The 14,921-nt window shown below is 37.5% G+C and overlaps 1 protein-coding gene across 1 annotated transcript; it reads left to right on the top strand.

Moving 5' to 3' along the window:
* Positions 1-4,094: 4,094 nt before the first annotated feature.
* On the top strand, positions 4,095-6,199 carry LOC117987982 (dopaminechrome tautomerase-like). Its single transcript, XM_034975075.2, has one exon. It carries the CDS (start codon positions 4,184-4,186, stop codon positions 5,519-5,521), a length of 1,338 nt encoding a protein of 445 aa, XP_034830966.1. The 5' UTR covers positions 4,095-4,183; the 3' UTR covers positions 5,522-6,199.
* The last annotated feature ends 8,722 nt before the right edge of the window (positions 6,200-14,921 follow it).

Raw genomic sequence — 14,921 nt, 5'->3', positions numbered from 1 at the left:
TTCGATAAAACACTACGATCACAATGAAATTAACATAAAATCCATAAGTCCGTGACAGTTTGAGATGATATTCGGGGAGGGAACGTCCAGCACACCCGCACAGCCCCCGCGCTAACCCGGTGCGGGCAAGCGCGGGTGACGTGCAGGTGTGCCGGGCGTCCCCCCGTCTCATACCCTGATTGCCATCTCAACCTGTCGACTAGGTAGGTAATGGAAGGTGCGGTCCACCCCCAGGCCTCGGGAACTTTAAACCCACATTATTAACCCAATAGAATTCCTACTAATGAAAAGGGGTCGAGAACCTCAGCAATGGGAATACGATAAAGAATCTTATACTTATACTTATACTTACTTATACGGGTACTTATTTTCATAGATCATACACAAATACCAAAGTTATACTTACACAGAAAGGAAACAACCCCCACGCCGCGTAGGCGCCGCGTAGATGGGCTAGGTACCTACTTAGATAGAATAAAAAAAAATATACCCGTTTTATACCTACCTATCTGCGCCGTAGGGATTTCAAGATTTTGTAAACTAAATACTTACCATTCTCTTCCATATATTTTATATCGACACACCTAAGCTATATTTGATCCCGAAAATTCTTTAGTTTTACGGAAAGCACTAAACAGTCAAACGCGAAGAAATCGCAGGCTGTCGCTTGTTTTTTATTTAATCAAACCAATTTTGTACCCAATTTTAATTCTGGATACATAAAATTAAGTTATTAAAATATCAATGAGGTATTACTAATTATTGTAAGAATCGAGACATTTCCGATTAGTATTTCCATTTGATTGATTGGTGCCGGCCCGCCGCCGCCCGGCCGTGCCAAATTATCGTTAAATACTTCCTCTTCTAGTTTTATGCACATATTGTACTTATACCTGCCTAGTGCCTACCTACGTTACAATACAACATGTATGTAATCTAAGAACCAACGCATACAGACGCGGACGGAGTGAAATCGAGCCCAGTCTTTTTGAAAACAAAATCTTAACTTAATGGGGCACACAATTTTTATCGGGCAAGGTTTTTTGATAACCCCGTGCGAACTCTGATTTTCTGCGATAAAATTTTGATTGATAAAAAAAAGGATAGGTATGTGCCTTTCCGGGATGCAAGCTAATCTCTGTACTTGTCGTTAAAACCGGACAAGCGGTTATATTATACCGTACAAAGATAACGGACAGACAGATTTTGGCATTTATAATATTAGTAATGTTTGTGATTAGCTTAGGTATTTATGTAGATCCGCGTGAAAGGTTTTTTAATAATCCCGCAGGAACTCTGTTTTCTTTGGATAAAAAGTATTATATGTCCGCCGTCTCCAGAAAGTAAGCTTTCTTAGTTCTTTAGTGCCTCATCAATATCGGTTAAGTGTAGTTTCGTATCAACGAAAAACCAACAGACGGTCAGACACTTTTATATTAATAATACCTATTAGTACATACTGATTCTCTACATTTTGGCTCTACCTATAAGTATTTATCGTGGGAAGTAACTACCTAATCAGGAATCTTCTTAGGTCAAAAGTGTGATGATAAAATTGTATGTACATGTAGGTATAGATAGGTAGGTAAACTGTAAACATGTACCTACCTATATAGTACGTAATCATAATATTATGTACCTACTATTAAATAAATAACTTAATATAAATAGTTCCCACCATTTAATTCACAGCTTCATAATTAGTTATTTTTTTACTAAAGTAGGTACTTACATAAATATTACGTTAAATGGTTATTCATATAAATTTTTATAAGTTGGTAGGACATTAATTTAGTAGTAGACTACCTGATGCCCGCGACTTCGTCCGCGTGGATTTAGGTTTTTAAAAATCTTTGTAAAAGTATATAACAGTAGTCTATGTCACTCTCTCTCCAGTCCATAAATATATCCCTTCAAAATAATTACGTCGATGCATTGCACCCCTCGCACCTATCTCAGTCTCTACCCGCCTTCTGCATTCCTGTCTCGCTGGCAAGTAGCATCCTACCGATTTCAAAACCCAATGCAAATATGAATGTTAGTAGGATTTGGAAGCAAGCGGCATCGCGTTCCTTTTTATAACCGACAGTAGGTCAGTTTTTAAATGGTACTTAAATGGTAATTTTATTTGGTACTTTAAACTCAAAGTGTTGACTTTGAACAATTGAAGCTACCTACACCTACCTACTATTTTCAATTTAAAACGTAATTTATCTCTCTCATAAAATACTAAGCAGATAAAGGTATACAATCTGTTAATTTAGATACTTAACCTTCAAGACTTTTTGAGATAAATTTTTTAGTCTATCTATTCTTATGTAAGTAGGTACTTACTTAGTTATTTTAATTATTTTGTTTTAAGTCATTGGTTGAGGAAAATCTTCAAGTTTTATCTACAATTAGAATCAAGTTCAATTTAATTACAATGTATTGTTAGTTTTTTGGCGTCTGTAGCGGTTAGGTTAAGCATGGTGTACAAGATACAAGAATTGTTTAACTCTATTGTTGAGATGACTCAGAAAATAAACCCGTTCCCACCACTGACTCATCTTAGTACGAAGCATCTTCGTGGTATAGTCACATGAATCTATATCTACTCGTGTAGTATAGTCATACTTACCTACACAGTTTAGCAATCATTCAGTCAGGCAATGACTATTCCACCGTATTTATTTTTCAATGTATGTGACGTTACCAAACCATCGATTTCGAGTTTCGGCATTCCATCTATCATATCGTACCGAGAATTAGTGCTTCTTTATATATTATCTCGGTTGGTTACGTAAGTTATACAATAAAAAAATAAGAGACCGTTACTCGTAGGATACTTTCCCTAGTGTAGAACTAAATAACATCCACTTAGCTATGGAATAGACCTATCATCCGAAGTACCAAGAGATCTTTGACAAGGCTTTGACTAACGATTTTTTGGTCAAAAGGATAAATGAGACGTCTATTTAGAGGAAAAGGTTGTACGAGGATATTTTTTTCTTTTCACATAGGTACCTACTGATGTAAATTTTCAATTTGAAGATAACACCCGATAATGATTAAAAATAATAATGGGACCTCTATTAAGAGCTCCCGAGCGTATGGATTGATAAGTAAATTCCAGGAATGACCGTGCTTCAAGCATTCGTAGACTCTATCTCACATAATTAGTCTGATTAATTACTTTGCGAAACTATAATAATTATAATATTTATTTCATCCATAGAGATAGAAATAAGCAGGTAGGTACTTGTCTCTATGATTTTAATCAACTGTACGATTGCTAAACGTGATATTATAATAAAAGCTGTCATATTAATTACCTACACTAATAGATAGGTAAGTTCAAAGGTATCGCATCTGGTTTTGTCAATGTATTACGCGACTTAGTGGTGTTGGTATGTGTTGGTAGGTATATGTATTACTAATTTTTAGTGACTTTCCATTCTTGGACTATGTGGTTAATCACGTTTGGAAAATTATTTTCCTATGACAGGTTAACGCTAGCTACACCGTGATCTCACCTCAGTTACAGATTTTTAGAAACAATTGTACAACTAAATAAATACCTACAGAAAAATCCCTTGGGAAAACTAAGTCGCTAGGTAGGAACCTACTTATTTATGTAATTTTAATAAATTAAATCTATAATCCTTATTGCCTGTTTAAAAAAGATAGCATTGAACTTATTATTTTAAAACATAAACATAACTCGTTACATTCAAAAGCTCCGTATTAAGCGCGAAGTTTCTAAGGTAGGTCCTACCCTAAATTTTATTACATCGTAGGGTGCTAGAATCGAGCATAACAAGAAATATACCTTTACATGTTTTGAAAAGCGAGGCTCAACGACCACTTGAATCGATTCTCTGTACGATTTATACATAAACGGCGAGACTGGCGGACCCTCCGTCTAGCAGGGGTGAAACGCGTGACCTTCGCGCACCCTTTCCGGTATGTATCTATAATTCGCTCGAACACGATTACAGCGCAGTCCACATCGAGCCGAGATAATCTTCGATTCAAGGTAGCAGAATCTATTAATGAGTCGTCAATAACAATGACGTAGTGTGGTGACACGCGAAGTGCCGGCAAGGAGTCCGCGAGACACGTACGGCGAGGTGCACGGGCGTCAGTCACATCGCTCGCGCCGGCCGTGCTACACGCAAACGAGTCGGACCCCAAACGAACCATGAAACTAGTAGTGTTTATCGCGATCGTCGCTGCTGCAGCGGCACAGGACAAGGCGCCGCGTCCGCCGCAGCATCCCGAACAGTTCCGAGTTATATACGAATGGCGGACTATCGACTTCGAGTGGGAATCGCCGGGAGACCGCGAGACCTACCTCAACACCAGCCGTTACATCCCCCAAAATGTGCTGATATCAGGAATCAACTTCTACAAAGACAACATATTTTTGACACTCCCCCGAATGCTCAACGGAGTACCCGCTACGCTCGCCTACATCCCAGCATTCCAAAATGATACAACATCACCGAAGCTAAAACCGTTCCCCAGCTGGAAGGATAACGCCATGGGTGATTGTTACGCTCTTCAGTTTGTGCAAAATATTGAAATTGATCGCAACGGTATTATGTGGATTCTGGATAATGGACGCGTCGGTACTCTGACTCCAAATCCAAATGACAAGTGTCCACCTTCGATAGTGTTAATTGATCTAAAAACAGGCGAGAACAAATTAGAACGCTACCCGCTGCCCGCAGACGTAGTAAACCCAAGCACGACTTACCTAAATGATCTAGTGGTTGATAATCGTGATGGTGATTATGCGTATATTACCGATAATAGTGCCGTGGATCCAGGTATTATTGTTTTCCGATTGAGCGATAAAAAGTCTTGGAAGTTGCGTGATACAAAGTCAATGTCGTCGGTTCCGGAAGCTACAATTTTCCGCATCAATGGCACTACAGCAAACCTTCCCGTGAATATCGACGGCATCGCCTTGGGACCACAGTTCTTAACTGAAGATGAGACTGTAGACCGAACGGTTTACTACTGCCCTCTTTCTAGCTTCCATCTGTATGCAATCAACGCATCTGTTCTGAGAAACGAATCATTGGCTCTTAAAGGAGAAGGAGCCATACGACCCTATGTGGTCGATGTTGGTACCAAACCCTCACAAACCGACGGTATGAAAATGGACTCAACGGGCTCACTGTTCTTCGGACTGATTGGTAACTCAACTATAGCGGAATGGAACACCACTGTCGATTTCCGCACCGGTCAACGCACGATCGCCCGCGATCCAAATTACATCCAATGGGTAGACCGTTTCACTTTCGACGACCGCGGCAACTTGTACGTTATTGTGAACAGATTGTACAATTTCGTGAAAAACCAAGTATCTGTGGAAGAAGTTAACTATAGGATCCTGAGATCCCAGACTGGTTTGAAAAGTTACATATTCGCCGAGGATTTGGTGCCCGCGCAGCCTCCGCACGCAGCTGCTGCCGCTCCCACGCTTGCCGCTTCGTTGCTAGTATTCGCTCTGGCACATCTGCTCGCCTAGTCGTCGCAGAGTTTTCGGGCATAGCCTTGGCCCTGAAAGTCACCTTATGCGACGCTCGGACTGATGCGTGTAACATTACCAAATATTAAAAGTTACCTTTGACCTCATGGTCATTTCAGTGATAATGCGCAATGTAGATAGCTTTGTATATTCTTATAATATTTAAGTATAAGTGTATGATTATGTTTCGGTGATTCCTGTGTACGACTTTTAAACACTGCGGGTCGTAGGCGTGATGAAGACGATCCGTGTCGCTGCATGTGGAACAAAAGGTCGGGGACGCGTTGCCAAATGCCGCGTTTCACCACTCAACATTCCATCTGTTATAAGTTTATAACTTTAAATAAACAAAGGTGCATAAGAGCTTTAACTTTGTGCTCGTGACGCCTTTTTAATACCTATACATATTCTAATCTGTATGTTTAAGTCGATGGCCAATAAATTAATAGTTAGAGTACGTCCTGTTTAAATCTACTCAGACAAACTGAGTTAGAAAGCTAATTTATTTATATCATATCATTATAAATCTAGTTATGACAGTAGAGATAAGCCTAAGCGGTAATATAAATTGAATGTATGATAGACCTCATATTATAATAACTGGATTAGAAGTGTGTTTCTTACTTACGGTTGTGAGGCTGTGTGCGGCTAGAAATAAACGTGTTTATCATATTATAATGTTTGTCATTTTTATTTGCCTTTGTAAGGTAATGACACCAGTGTTGTACATCACCCCAATAATGGACAAAAAAAGAAAAAAGTTTATAAATTAAGGGTACAAATTTGATTTTAAATTCTGGCAACACTTAAACATAGACTTTGACAGCCCATCTGTCAAAAGGTGACGTATCATTTCCCTCGGCCATTTTGTTTCAAAATGGCGAATGGTTAGTTTCGTGTGCAGTGAGTTGTTCACAAATAATCCAGTTCTATTAAGGAAATCATTAAGGAAGTAAGTGAATACTTTTGTTTATAGACTCTAATAGAGGTGTGGTATAGAAATGAGACATTATTTTATGTGTAGTATGATAAATTGACCAAATAATCCACAGCAATAAGCCAGGACAGTTTTGATTTGTAATGCGAATTTGATGATGTACATTACTGGATTTTTTTTTCAAGCATTTACCAATCATGAACATTGTGTCACAACTACTTTTTTTTGTCTGTTCTAGAATTTGAGCTTTATTGTGCGATGCTCAATTTTCTCTTTCAAAGTAACTACTTTATTTTTATTTTGCTCTACAGAATCCAGTAATGGACATAAAATGTTCATAATTGGAAACTAAAGAATACCCAGTTATAGACATATTATGTTCATTACTGGAATTCTACAGTTCCCAGTGATGGACAGATCAATTTTATTTCAGTTATTTTTTAACCTCCGACGAAAGAAACGAGGGTTGTTATAAGTTTAACATATGTATCTGTGTAGCTGTCTAGAGCATCGTAGCTTATAAACGAATGAACCGATTCTGATGCGGTGTTTTCTGTTTGACAGCTGAAATTATCGAGATGGTAAATGATGATGAAAGGTGAATGATGATGTATGATGGTGGACGGTTGGATGTTATGTTTAATAAAAATCTGTTCAGCCCTTTGAGGATTATTAGCTCTTTTCCTAGTTGATTAAGTTTTTTTTTAATATCATTGAATGATGAGACGAGCAAGACGTTCACCTGATGTTAAGTGATACGCCTGCCCATGTCAGATGCTGTGCGTCCCATAATTTTGCATTGCAGTATCATACGACACACTGCACTGCACTCATCACCCTGAGACAACAGTTCTTAGGTCTCATTTTGAACAGTAATCACGTCGGCGTACAGCGCCCTTCAAACCGAAACACAGTAATACTGCTTCACGGTAGAATAACGGACACCGCGGTGGTACCTACCCGGACGAACTCCGCAAGAAGAGTCCTACCACCAGTAAAGTAATCTCAGCTATTTTCATCTGCAGCATCATTTAAAGTTTCGAAACACCCAACTCCTCAACAACTTACTCTTGTGTTGTCGTTGGTATTAGAATAGTCCCGATGATTAGATTATTATAGATATATGATGATCAGGGCTTGATGATGGAGCAGGAAAGAGAAATTAGGATGGGTTGGGGGTATGGCGTCTGGGTTATATTTAAACCTTTTAATTTTGTATTTTATCTTTATAGAATGGCACCAAAGAAAAATTACACCCCCGAGCAAATGGGGAACGCCATAGAAGCGGTTAGGAAGGGGGAAAAAATTGCTAAAGCTGCTGAAAGATTTGGGGTGCCAAGAGTAACATTACACAATAAAATAACAGGAAAAAGTCCGCTTGAGTGTTCCATGGGTCCAGCCACGTATTTATCTAAAGATGAAGAACGTGTATTAAGAATTGTGGGTTGAACTAATGAGTGAAAAGCATATTCCGATAACCAAAGATGAGCTGCTTGACAGCGTTCAAAGAATAATTTCGGAAAAACGCCAAGTAACACCTTTTGTCAACAATCGCCCAGGAAAGAAGTGGTATAGTCTGTTTTTAAAGCGACACCCTATAATTTCTGAAAGAACTTCTCAAAACTTAACTACAGCGAGAGACAATGTAACAGAACAAGACATAGAAATATGGTTTAAAGAAATCGATGATTATTTACAGGAAAAAGATTTAAAGTCGGCGCTTGAAGAGCCTTATAGAATATTTAATACAGATGAGAGTGCATTTTACTTGTCGCCTAAACCAGGAAAAGTACTTGCTAGACGAGGTGATAAACATGTATACAGCTCTTCAGGGGACGAAAAAGATAATCTCACAGTTTTAATTACTGCGAATGCTGCAGGGACTTTGGCTCCTCCCATGGTTGTTTATAATTACGAGAGAATCCCAGCAGCTGTATCGAGTAAATGTCCAGATAATTTTGGGATTGGCAGGTCTCAAACCGGATGGATGTGCGGGGCCACATTTTATGAGTTCATTACCAACATATTTCACCCATGGCTTATAGAACAAAACATAAAAAAACCCATTTTATTTTTCCTAGATGGACACAGGTCTCATTTAACGCTGCATCTTTCTGATTTTTGTGCTGAAAATGGGATCGAACTAATGAAAATGAATACTTTTCTGACTAATTAGTTTTTAGTTAATAAATATGAAAGAATCATACTCATAACTCAGTTCTTCATTTTTACCATTGCATCCTCCACCATGCTGGCTTCATAAATATAAAAACAAGTTGGTACCTATCTGTCCGTCCATTGTCCATTAATTGGATGTCCATAACTGGATTTTGTTAATTAATGGGCGTCCATTACTAGATCTTGTTCATTATTGGGTGTCCATTACTAGATTTTTACTGTACATCATTGGTTGAATGAATATTTTAAATTCAGTTTGAATATTTTAATTATTTTATTTGACCTAGTTATCTTAGCCTAGTTATTATAATTAAATTACATAAAGGAAAACCCAACCTTCATGCTACATTTAGTTCTAACTGTATATGTTTCTTATCTAAGGAGATATATTGAAATATATATTTTTTTGTCCTTAAACCGTCCATAATTGGTGTCGTTACCTTAGTGGTTTGTCATAAAGTGTTAATACCTTAAGTACTCAGAGTGCTCACTTAATTTTTAAACAAGGACGATCATGTAAAATTTACGTAACAAGTTTTCGACTTCAACGCTAACTTAAAAACACTTTGTTCAGTTTATTATTTTTTTAAACGAAGTAATTGGAGCGTGACTCATGCTTTGAAAGTATTATCATGTTGCAATTTTTCTTGTTTTCAAATATGATATTGCATTTTCGAATAACATTGAAGTACGTAGGTATCTTTGCATACTAAAAAATTTGCTAGAAAAAGTAACTATCTCTATACGACTCCATCCGTAGAAGTTCAATTTTATTAGAATCAACTGCATTTGCATACGTCAAATAACTTGCAATTTTGATCTCTGATTGCAATTGAATGCTTTTTTAAATTTTAACCGTGAACTTAGAAATAGGTAGAGAAAACACTTAATTTAAAATTCAATAATCGTTCTCAAAACAAACTTGTTTCTATCATTATTTATTTACTTAAGGCAACTATTGTACAATGTGCAAAATGGGGTAGGTATAACCAAGATTTAACCACAGTTTTCATTGGTAGGTAGCTAGGTAGGTATTTTTATAATGGATCACCAAAAATTCAAATATTTACAGACTCTATAGAGTCTATAGTACTTACATAACTAATGACATTATTACATAGTGAAAACAACAGCAAAAAATTATTGAACTGATGCGGACGCATTTGTTCCGGAAAAGCTCTTTAATTAGTTATTACCAAACGAATAAACTTAATCTAAATATATAAAAGGAAAAGGTGACTAACTGACTGACTGACTGATCTATCAACACACAGCTCAAACTACTAGACGGATCGGGCTGAAATTTGGCATGCAGATAGCTATTTATGACGTAGGCATCAACTAAGAAAGGATTTTGAAAACTCAACCCCTAAGGCGGGGAAATAGGGGTTTGAAATTTGTGTACTTAGTCCACGCGGACGAAGACGCGAGCATAAGCTAGTTTTACATGATATTTTTACTAGACCAGAATAGTTACAATTCTGTAGGTATACTGGTAGGTACCTATAGTGAAATTGTATTGTTGTTTGTCTACTAATCTATTTGTGTCTATAGCACAAAAAACGTAATAAGTATCTACTATTATGCCTATAGCACAGTAGGGCGATTGTCTTAAACCTGCATCAATCATTATTACAATCTCAATTGTTCTGATTGGCTGAATTTGTGCGATTCTTGTTGCAACAATGCATTGTGGCCAATAGTGAGCGAGCGTTAACCAATCAGAGATGATTGCGTTCGCGGCATTGTAGCTGTCAAACAACCGCGGTAGAGCCACAGTTCTACGATTTAAAATATCGTAAAACTGTGCCTATAGCCCGACTTTAATACAGCTCCAACTTTGATCAGAATCGGTGCATTATCCCATGATATAGCTTAAACCGAATTTTACACGGATGAAATTGATGCGGTGTCATAAGCTAGGCAATAAAATATGTTTAGCTGTTAAAATCTTTTTCAGATGGAGGTTTTCCTTCCATAGGTATACCATCAAGTCCAATTCGTGCAAGTAGGTACTACAAAAACAGAAACAGTTGGTCCACTCGAGGCTGAGGATTTCGCCAGGATCACGATCTTCAGTAATGAACGAACGGAAAGAGAGACACCATCAAGTGACCAAGCTGAGCATTTCCATACTGTTAAAATCACACACGACTGAAATACCAGCAGGATACACAAGAGGCGCAATTTTCAGCACTGAAAATATGAGTGTCAACAGCATCAGGAGTACCAAATACCAATACGTGAGCAAATGTCACGTCAGCGATGAATTCCGCTGATTAAGTAAGTAGCAGCGGCGAAGAGTCAATATAACACGATTCCTATCCAATGATATTAGAAGAAAAATAGGTAGATAGGTTACTTATATCAAATTCGATGTTTAGTAATGGCACGCTGCGTCAGCGCCGAAAGACTCAACACACATAAACGCATAGATAGTATTTTAACCTCACACAACAGAGAGTAAAGGACGGTGAACTAATAACCTCAGCTTCAGTTGCGCACGAAAAAGAGACGGTTATATTTTGCACTACCTCGTCCTGCACAGAAGAGTGGAAGAAGGACGGATATATGCCTAATAATGCGAGCGTAAAAGAGACGGGACGAGACGGTAAACTAGAAACTCCAAAGAAAAAAAAAACAGCAAAGTCTATTCGGCTAATGCCGATTTATGCCTACACTGTAGTTGAATAGTAAAATAAAAACCTTATACTGTGGTATTTAATATATTACGAACTAGCTTTTTCCCGCGGTTCCGCTCGTTTTTAGGGTTCCGTGCCCAAGGGGTGCCAACGGGACCCTATTACTAAGCCTCCGCTGTCTGTACGTCCATCTGTCAGCGGGCTGTATCTCGTAAGCCGTAATAGGTAGACAGTTGAAATTTTCACAGAATGTATTTCTATTGCCGCTATAATAAAAATAATAAAAATTAAATTAAATTAAATAAAGGGGGCTCCCATACATGGAAAAGAAGTCGAAATAAAATTACTAAATTTTACGCGGACGAAGCCGCGGGAAGGTAGGTAAAGGAATAAAATGTGAAATGAAAATATTTTTATTTTTGAAAATATTTACTATTACACAATCTACATACTCATAGCCAAAATTCCCTCATTGTATGAAGAGACCCAGCAGTGGACCGTAAAAAGATGTTAGACCATAGTTAATTTATCCTTCCCTAAAACAGGAAATATGCACACTATTTGAATTGTCAATACTCAGAAGAGACCTATCTGTTTATTTTATATTCTTTGATCGGAAACTTTAAAATACGTACAACGATAACTTGATACGTACTTATGGCATGTGACATAAGGTACAAATTGCAATGAGTTGCATTTTACACGAACGTGCACGAGTTTGTTATTGTTAAATAAGTGAAAAATACGAATTATATAAAAGAAATAGTTTTACTTACGAATGAAATGTGATTCCTTGACTTTTGGAAACCTTGCTTGTGTAGTTTGTGCAGAATCTCATCACACACGGCGGCATTTTCGGTTGTTTTGGGAGACGAAAACAAAATACACATTACTATCAACGACGTCATCGATAGCGCGACGACAGCGGGCGACTGAGCTCAGGTTTGCTAATTAGCTTAGTTTTAACGTGCCACTTGCGGTCCGCGTATAACGTATCTACCTATTTTCTTCTAATATCATTGTTCCTATCGGCTTCCCTTTAAGAATTGGCATAAAATAGCGTAAGTAGGTACTATTCACATAAATTCGGTAATACGTTCGTAAATACAAAGGTTCGATCGTCACAAATGTTAATTTTTTTTTTGTTATTACTAATTTAAGGTAAAAGCATAACAGCTAATGTAAGTAACATACACCTACGTCCTACAGTCCTACACCATACAAGCCGTAAAATATCGGATTCCCTAGTTAGATTTTTGCTTAGTATTTATCTCTTTCATTTCCCTAGCGAAAGCGAAAGGAGCGAACTAGGTCTGTCTCGCTCTACGGTTCGCCAAAAAAGAGCACACCAATTTAATCTGGCCCAGTAGCGAAAACGAATTTGGAACTCTGAGAGGTCAGACAAATTTGACGTAAGTAAGCCGCTAGAATCCGAGTTACCGTATTATACCTCCAAATTAAAAATTATATTAATAGTATTATTTTAACAGGCACATGCTACTATTTTGAGTATTTTGTATTTTGAAGCACAGACCATGTTTTGAAGGGTGATTTGATATTGATACATTTATTTTTGTGAAGCGGCCATGCTTGTTTGTTTTTAAAGTTGTTAGTGGACTTTTATTTTTTGATATAATAAATTGGGGATAGTGATTAATAACTAATAAGTGTAAGTTCACGGTAATTTTGATTCAGTTTGGTAAGTCAAAATCAGAAATGGCCTTAATTTACATACCTAGATTGTTGTTTAACAGATTTCTTGTTACGTAACGATAGTAATTTTTCTAAATTAAGTTTTGAAAACAAAAATCGATGGGGAACAGCTGATATTCTTTTAGGTAAGTACGTTTCCGGCTTCCCTTTTTCAGATTTTCACCCTTCGCCACTGGTAAGTAGTATTTCTTAGATGCGCCCTTTGCAGGCGAATTTTACTGTTGTCTTCACGCATTTTCAGTATTGAAAGAGGAATTACGTGCATTTCTTACAGTTAGGCGACTCATACACCGCCTCCTGCGGATTTTGTCGTCTCGTGGTATTTAATCATCTGTGACAGATGAAGGAAGTCGTTCCATAATGGTTTGTTTCTTTTTACAAGCGTATGCGGTCAAATCTTACAACTGAATTTTAGACCAGTTTTCGCCTACGGATTGAGCTGAAATTTGTATAGGTATAGTCTGTTCGCTGACTTGTGTCGCTACACCCGCAGGCACACTTAATATTTTGCTTTTATTATGTTATTTTTCACTGCGTTTGATAAATAAATGTTTACTATTCTAAGAATAAAATAGAATTATTCTTATGGTTATTGTTATAAAATACGAATATTAAGTAATAAACACAAGTTGGTTAGCGACACTATGTTAGTGAACAGACTTTACTAGCTTCGATGACAAGGCAATAATAATTTGGTGTACCATCATGAGACCACTTCCATTGAAGTGGTCTCATGATGGAACCGGGGGGAGGTCATAGGAACTCCTCAACCTCTCAACATTGTCGTGTTTGGGCTCGTTGTCTTGACAAGCACTATAGACCGAGATGATAGTCCATGGTCTCATGAGTTATGAATGAGCCGTTTATAGAGACTCCTCAATTACGCATCATCACTTCGTCGTGGGTGGGCTCGCTGGTTTTGCTTGATCGTGGCTTCAATAAAAGCTTGATTTTTAAAAGGTTTTTTAATTGAGAATTTTATTTTAGATAAGTACTTAGGTACTATTTGAATACGGAACCCAAAAATACCGTTTGATTGCATACACGTCACCATGCAGCGATAAATGCTAAGTCCTTGTGCCATAGTGCAACCAAAATCACTTTGACACATGTCTCGAACTAGTTATTGATCTTACAGTTATTATATTCACCTATTTGATTTTCTCAGAATGATTTGAGCAGTCTTAATAGAATAGACTGAGTCGAGAAAGTAGTCCTGACCGGCAATGAAAGTACTTGTAATAATAATCCGCAAGTTTTTGCTTATTTATCTACCTACTCAATCATATCGACATCCATCCGTACTAATTAACCAGTAATATTGTTAAATGCGAAAATGTTATTTGCAAAATTGTGTCACGAGCAACAGCTATCTTAGTGTAGTGATCGTGTGAAAGCATCTTCAGAATCGGAATTAGTTCCCGAGCACCGAGATTCCTCCCAGAGTTACGTCATATCATACATATTATTTTAAGTATTTATATCACGAATTATATCATTAGAATAAATAGTCCAAGATCACAACGTGAGATGATAATCTTAATCTAAATATATAAAAGGAAAAGGTGACTGACTGACTAACTGACTGACTGACTGATCTATCAATGCACAGCTCAAACTACTGGACGGTTCGAGCTGAAATTTGGCTTGCAAATATATATCTATCTATAATGACGTAGGCGTCCGCTAAGAAAGGATTTTTGAAAACTCAATCCCTAAGGGGGTGAAATAGGGGTTTGAAATTTGTGTAGTCCACGCGGACGAAGTCGCGAGCATAAGCTAGTCTAAATATATAAAATGATTGACTGACTGACTGATGACTGACGCACAGCTCAAACTACTGGACGGATCGGGCTGAAATTTGGCATGCAGATAGTTATTATGACGTAGGCATCCGCTAAGAAAGGATTTTTGAAAATTCAACCCCTAG

This window comes from Maniola hyperantus, chromosome 13 (assembly GCF_902806685.2).
Source record: "Maniola hyperantus chromosome 13, iAphHyp1.2, whole genome shotgun sequence".
In the NCBI taxonomy this organism is placed as follows: domain Eukaryota; kingdom Metazoa; phylum Arthropoda; class Insecta; order Lepidoptera; family Nymphalidae; genus Maniola; species Maniola hyperantus.
The sequence above is the reverse complement of the archived record's forward strand: the minus strand, read 5'-3'. Positions and strand labels throughout refer to the sequence as shown.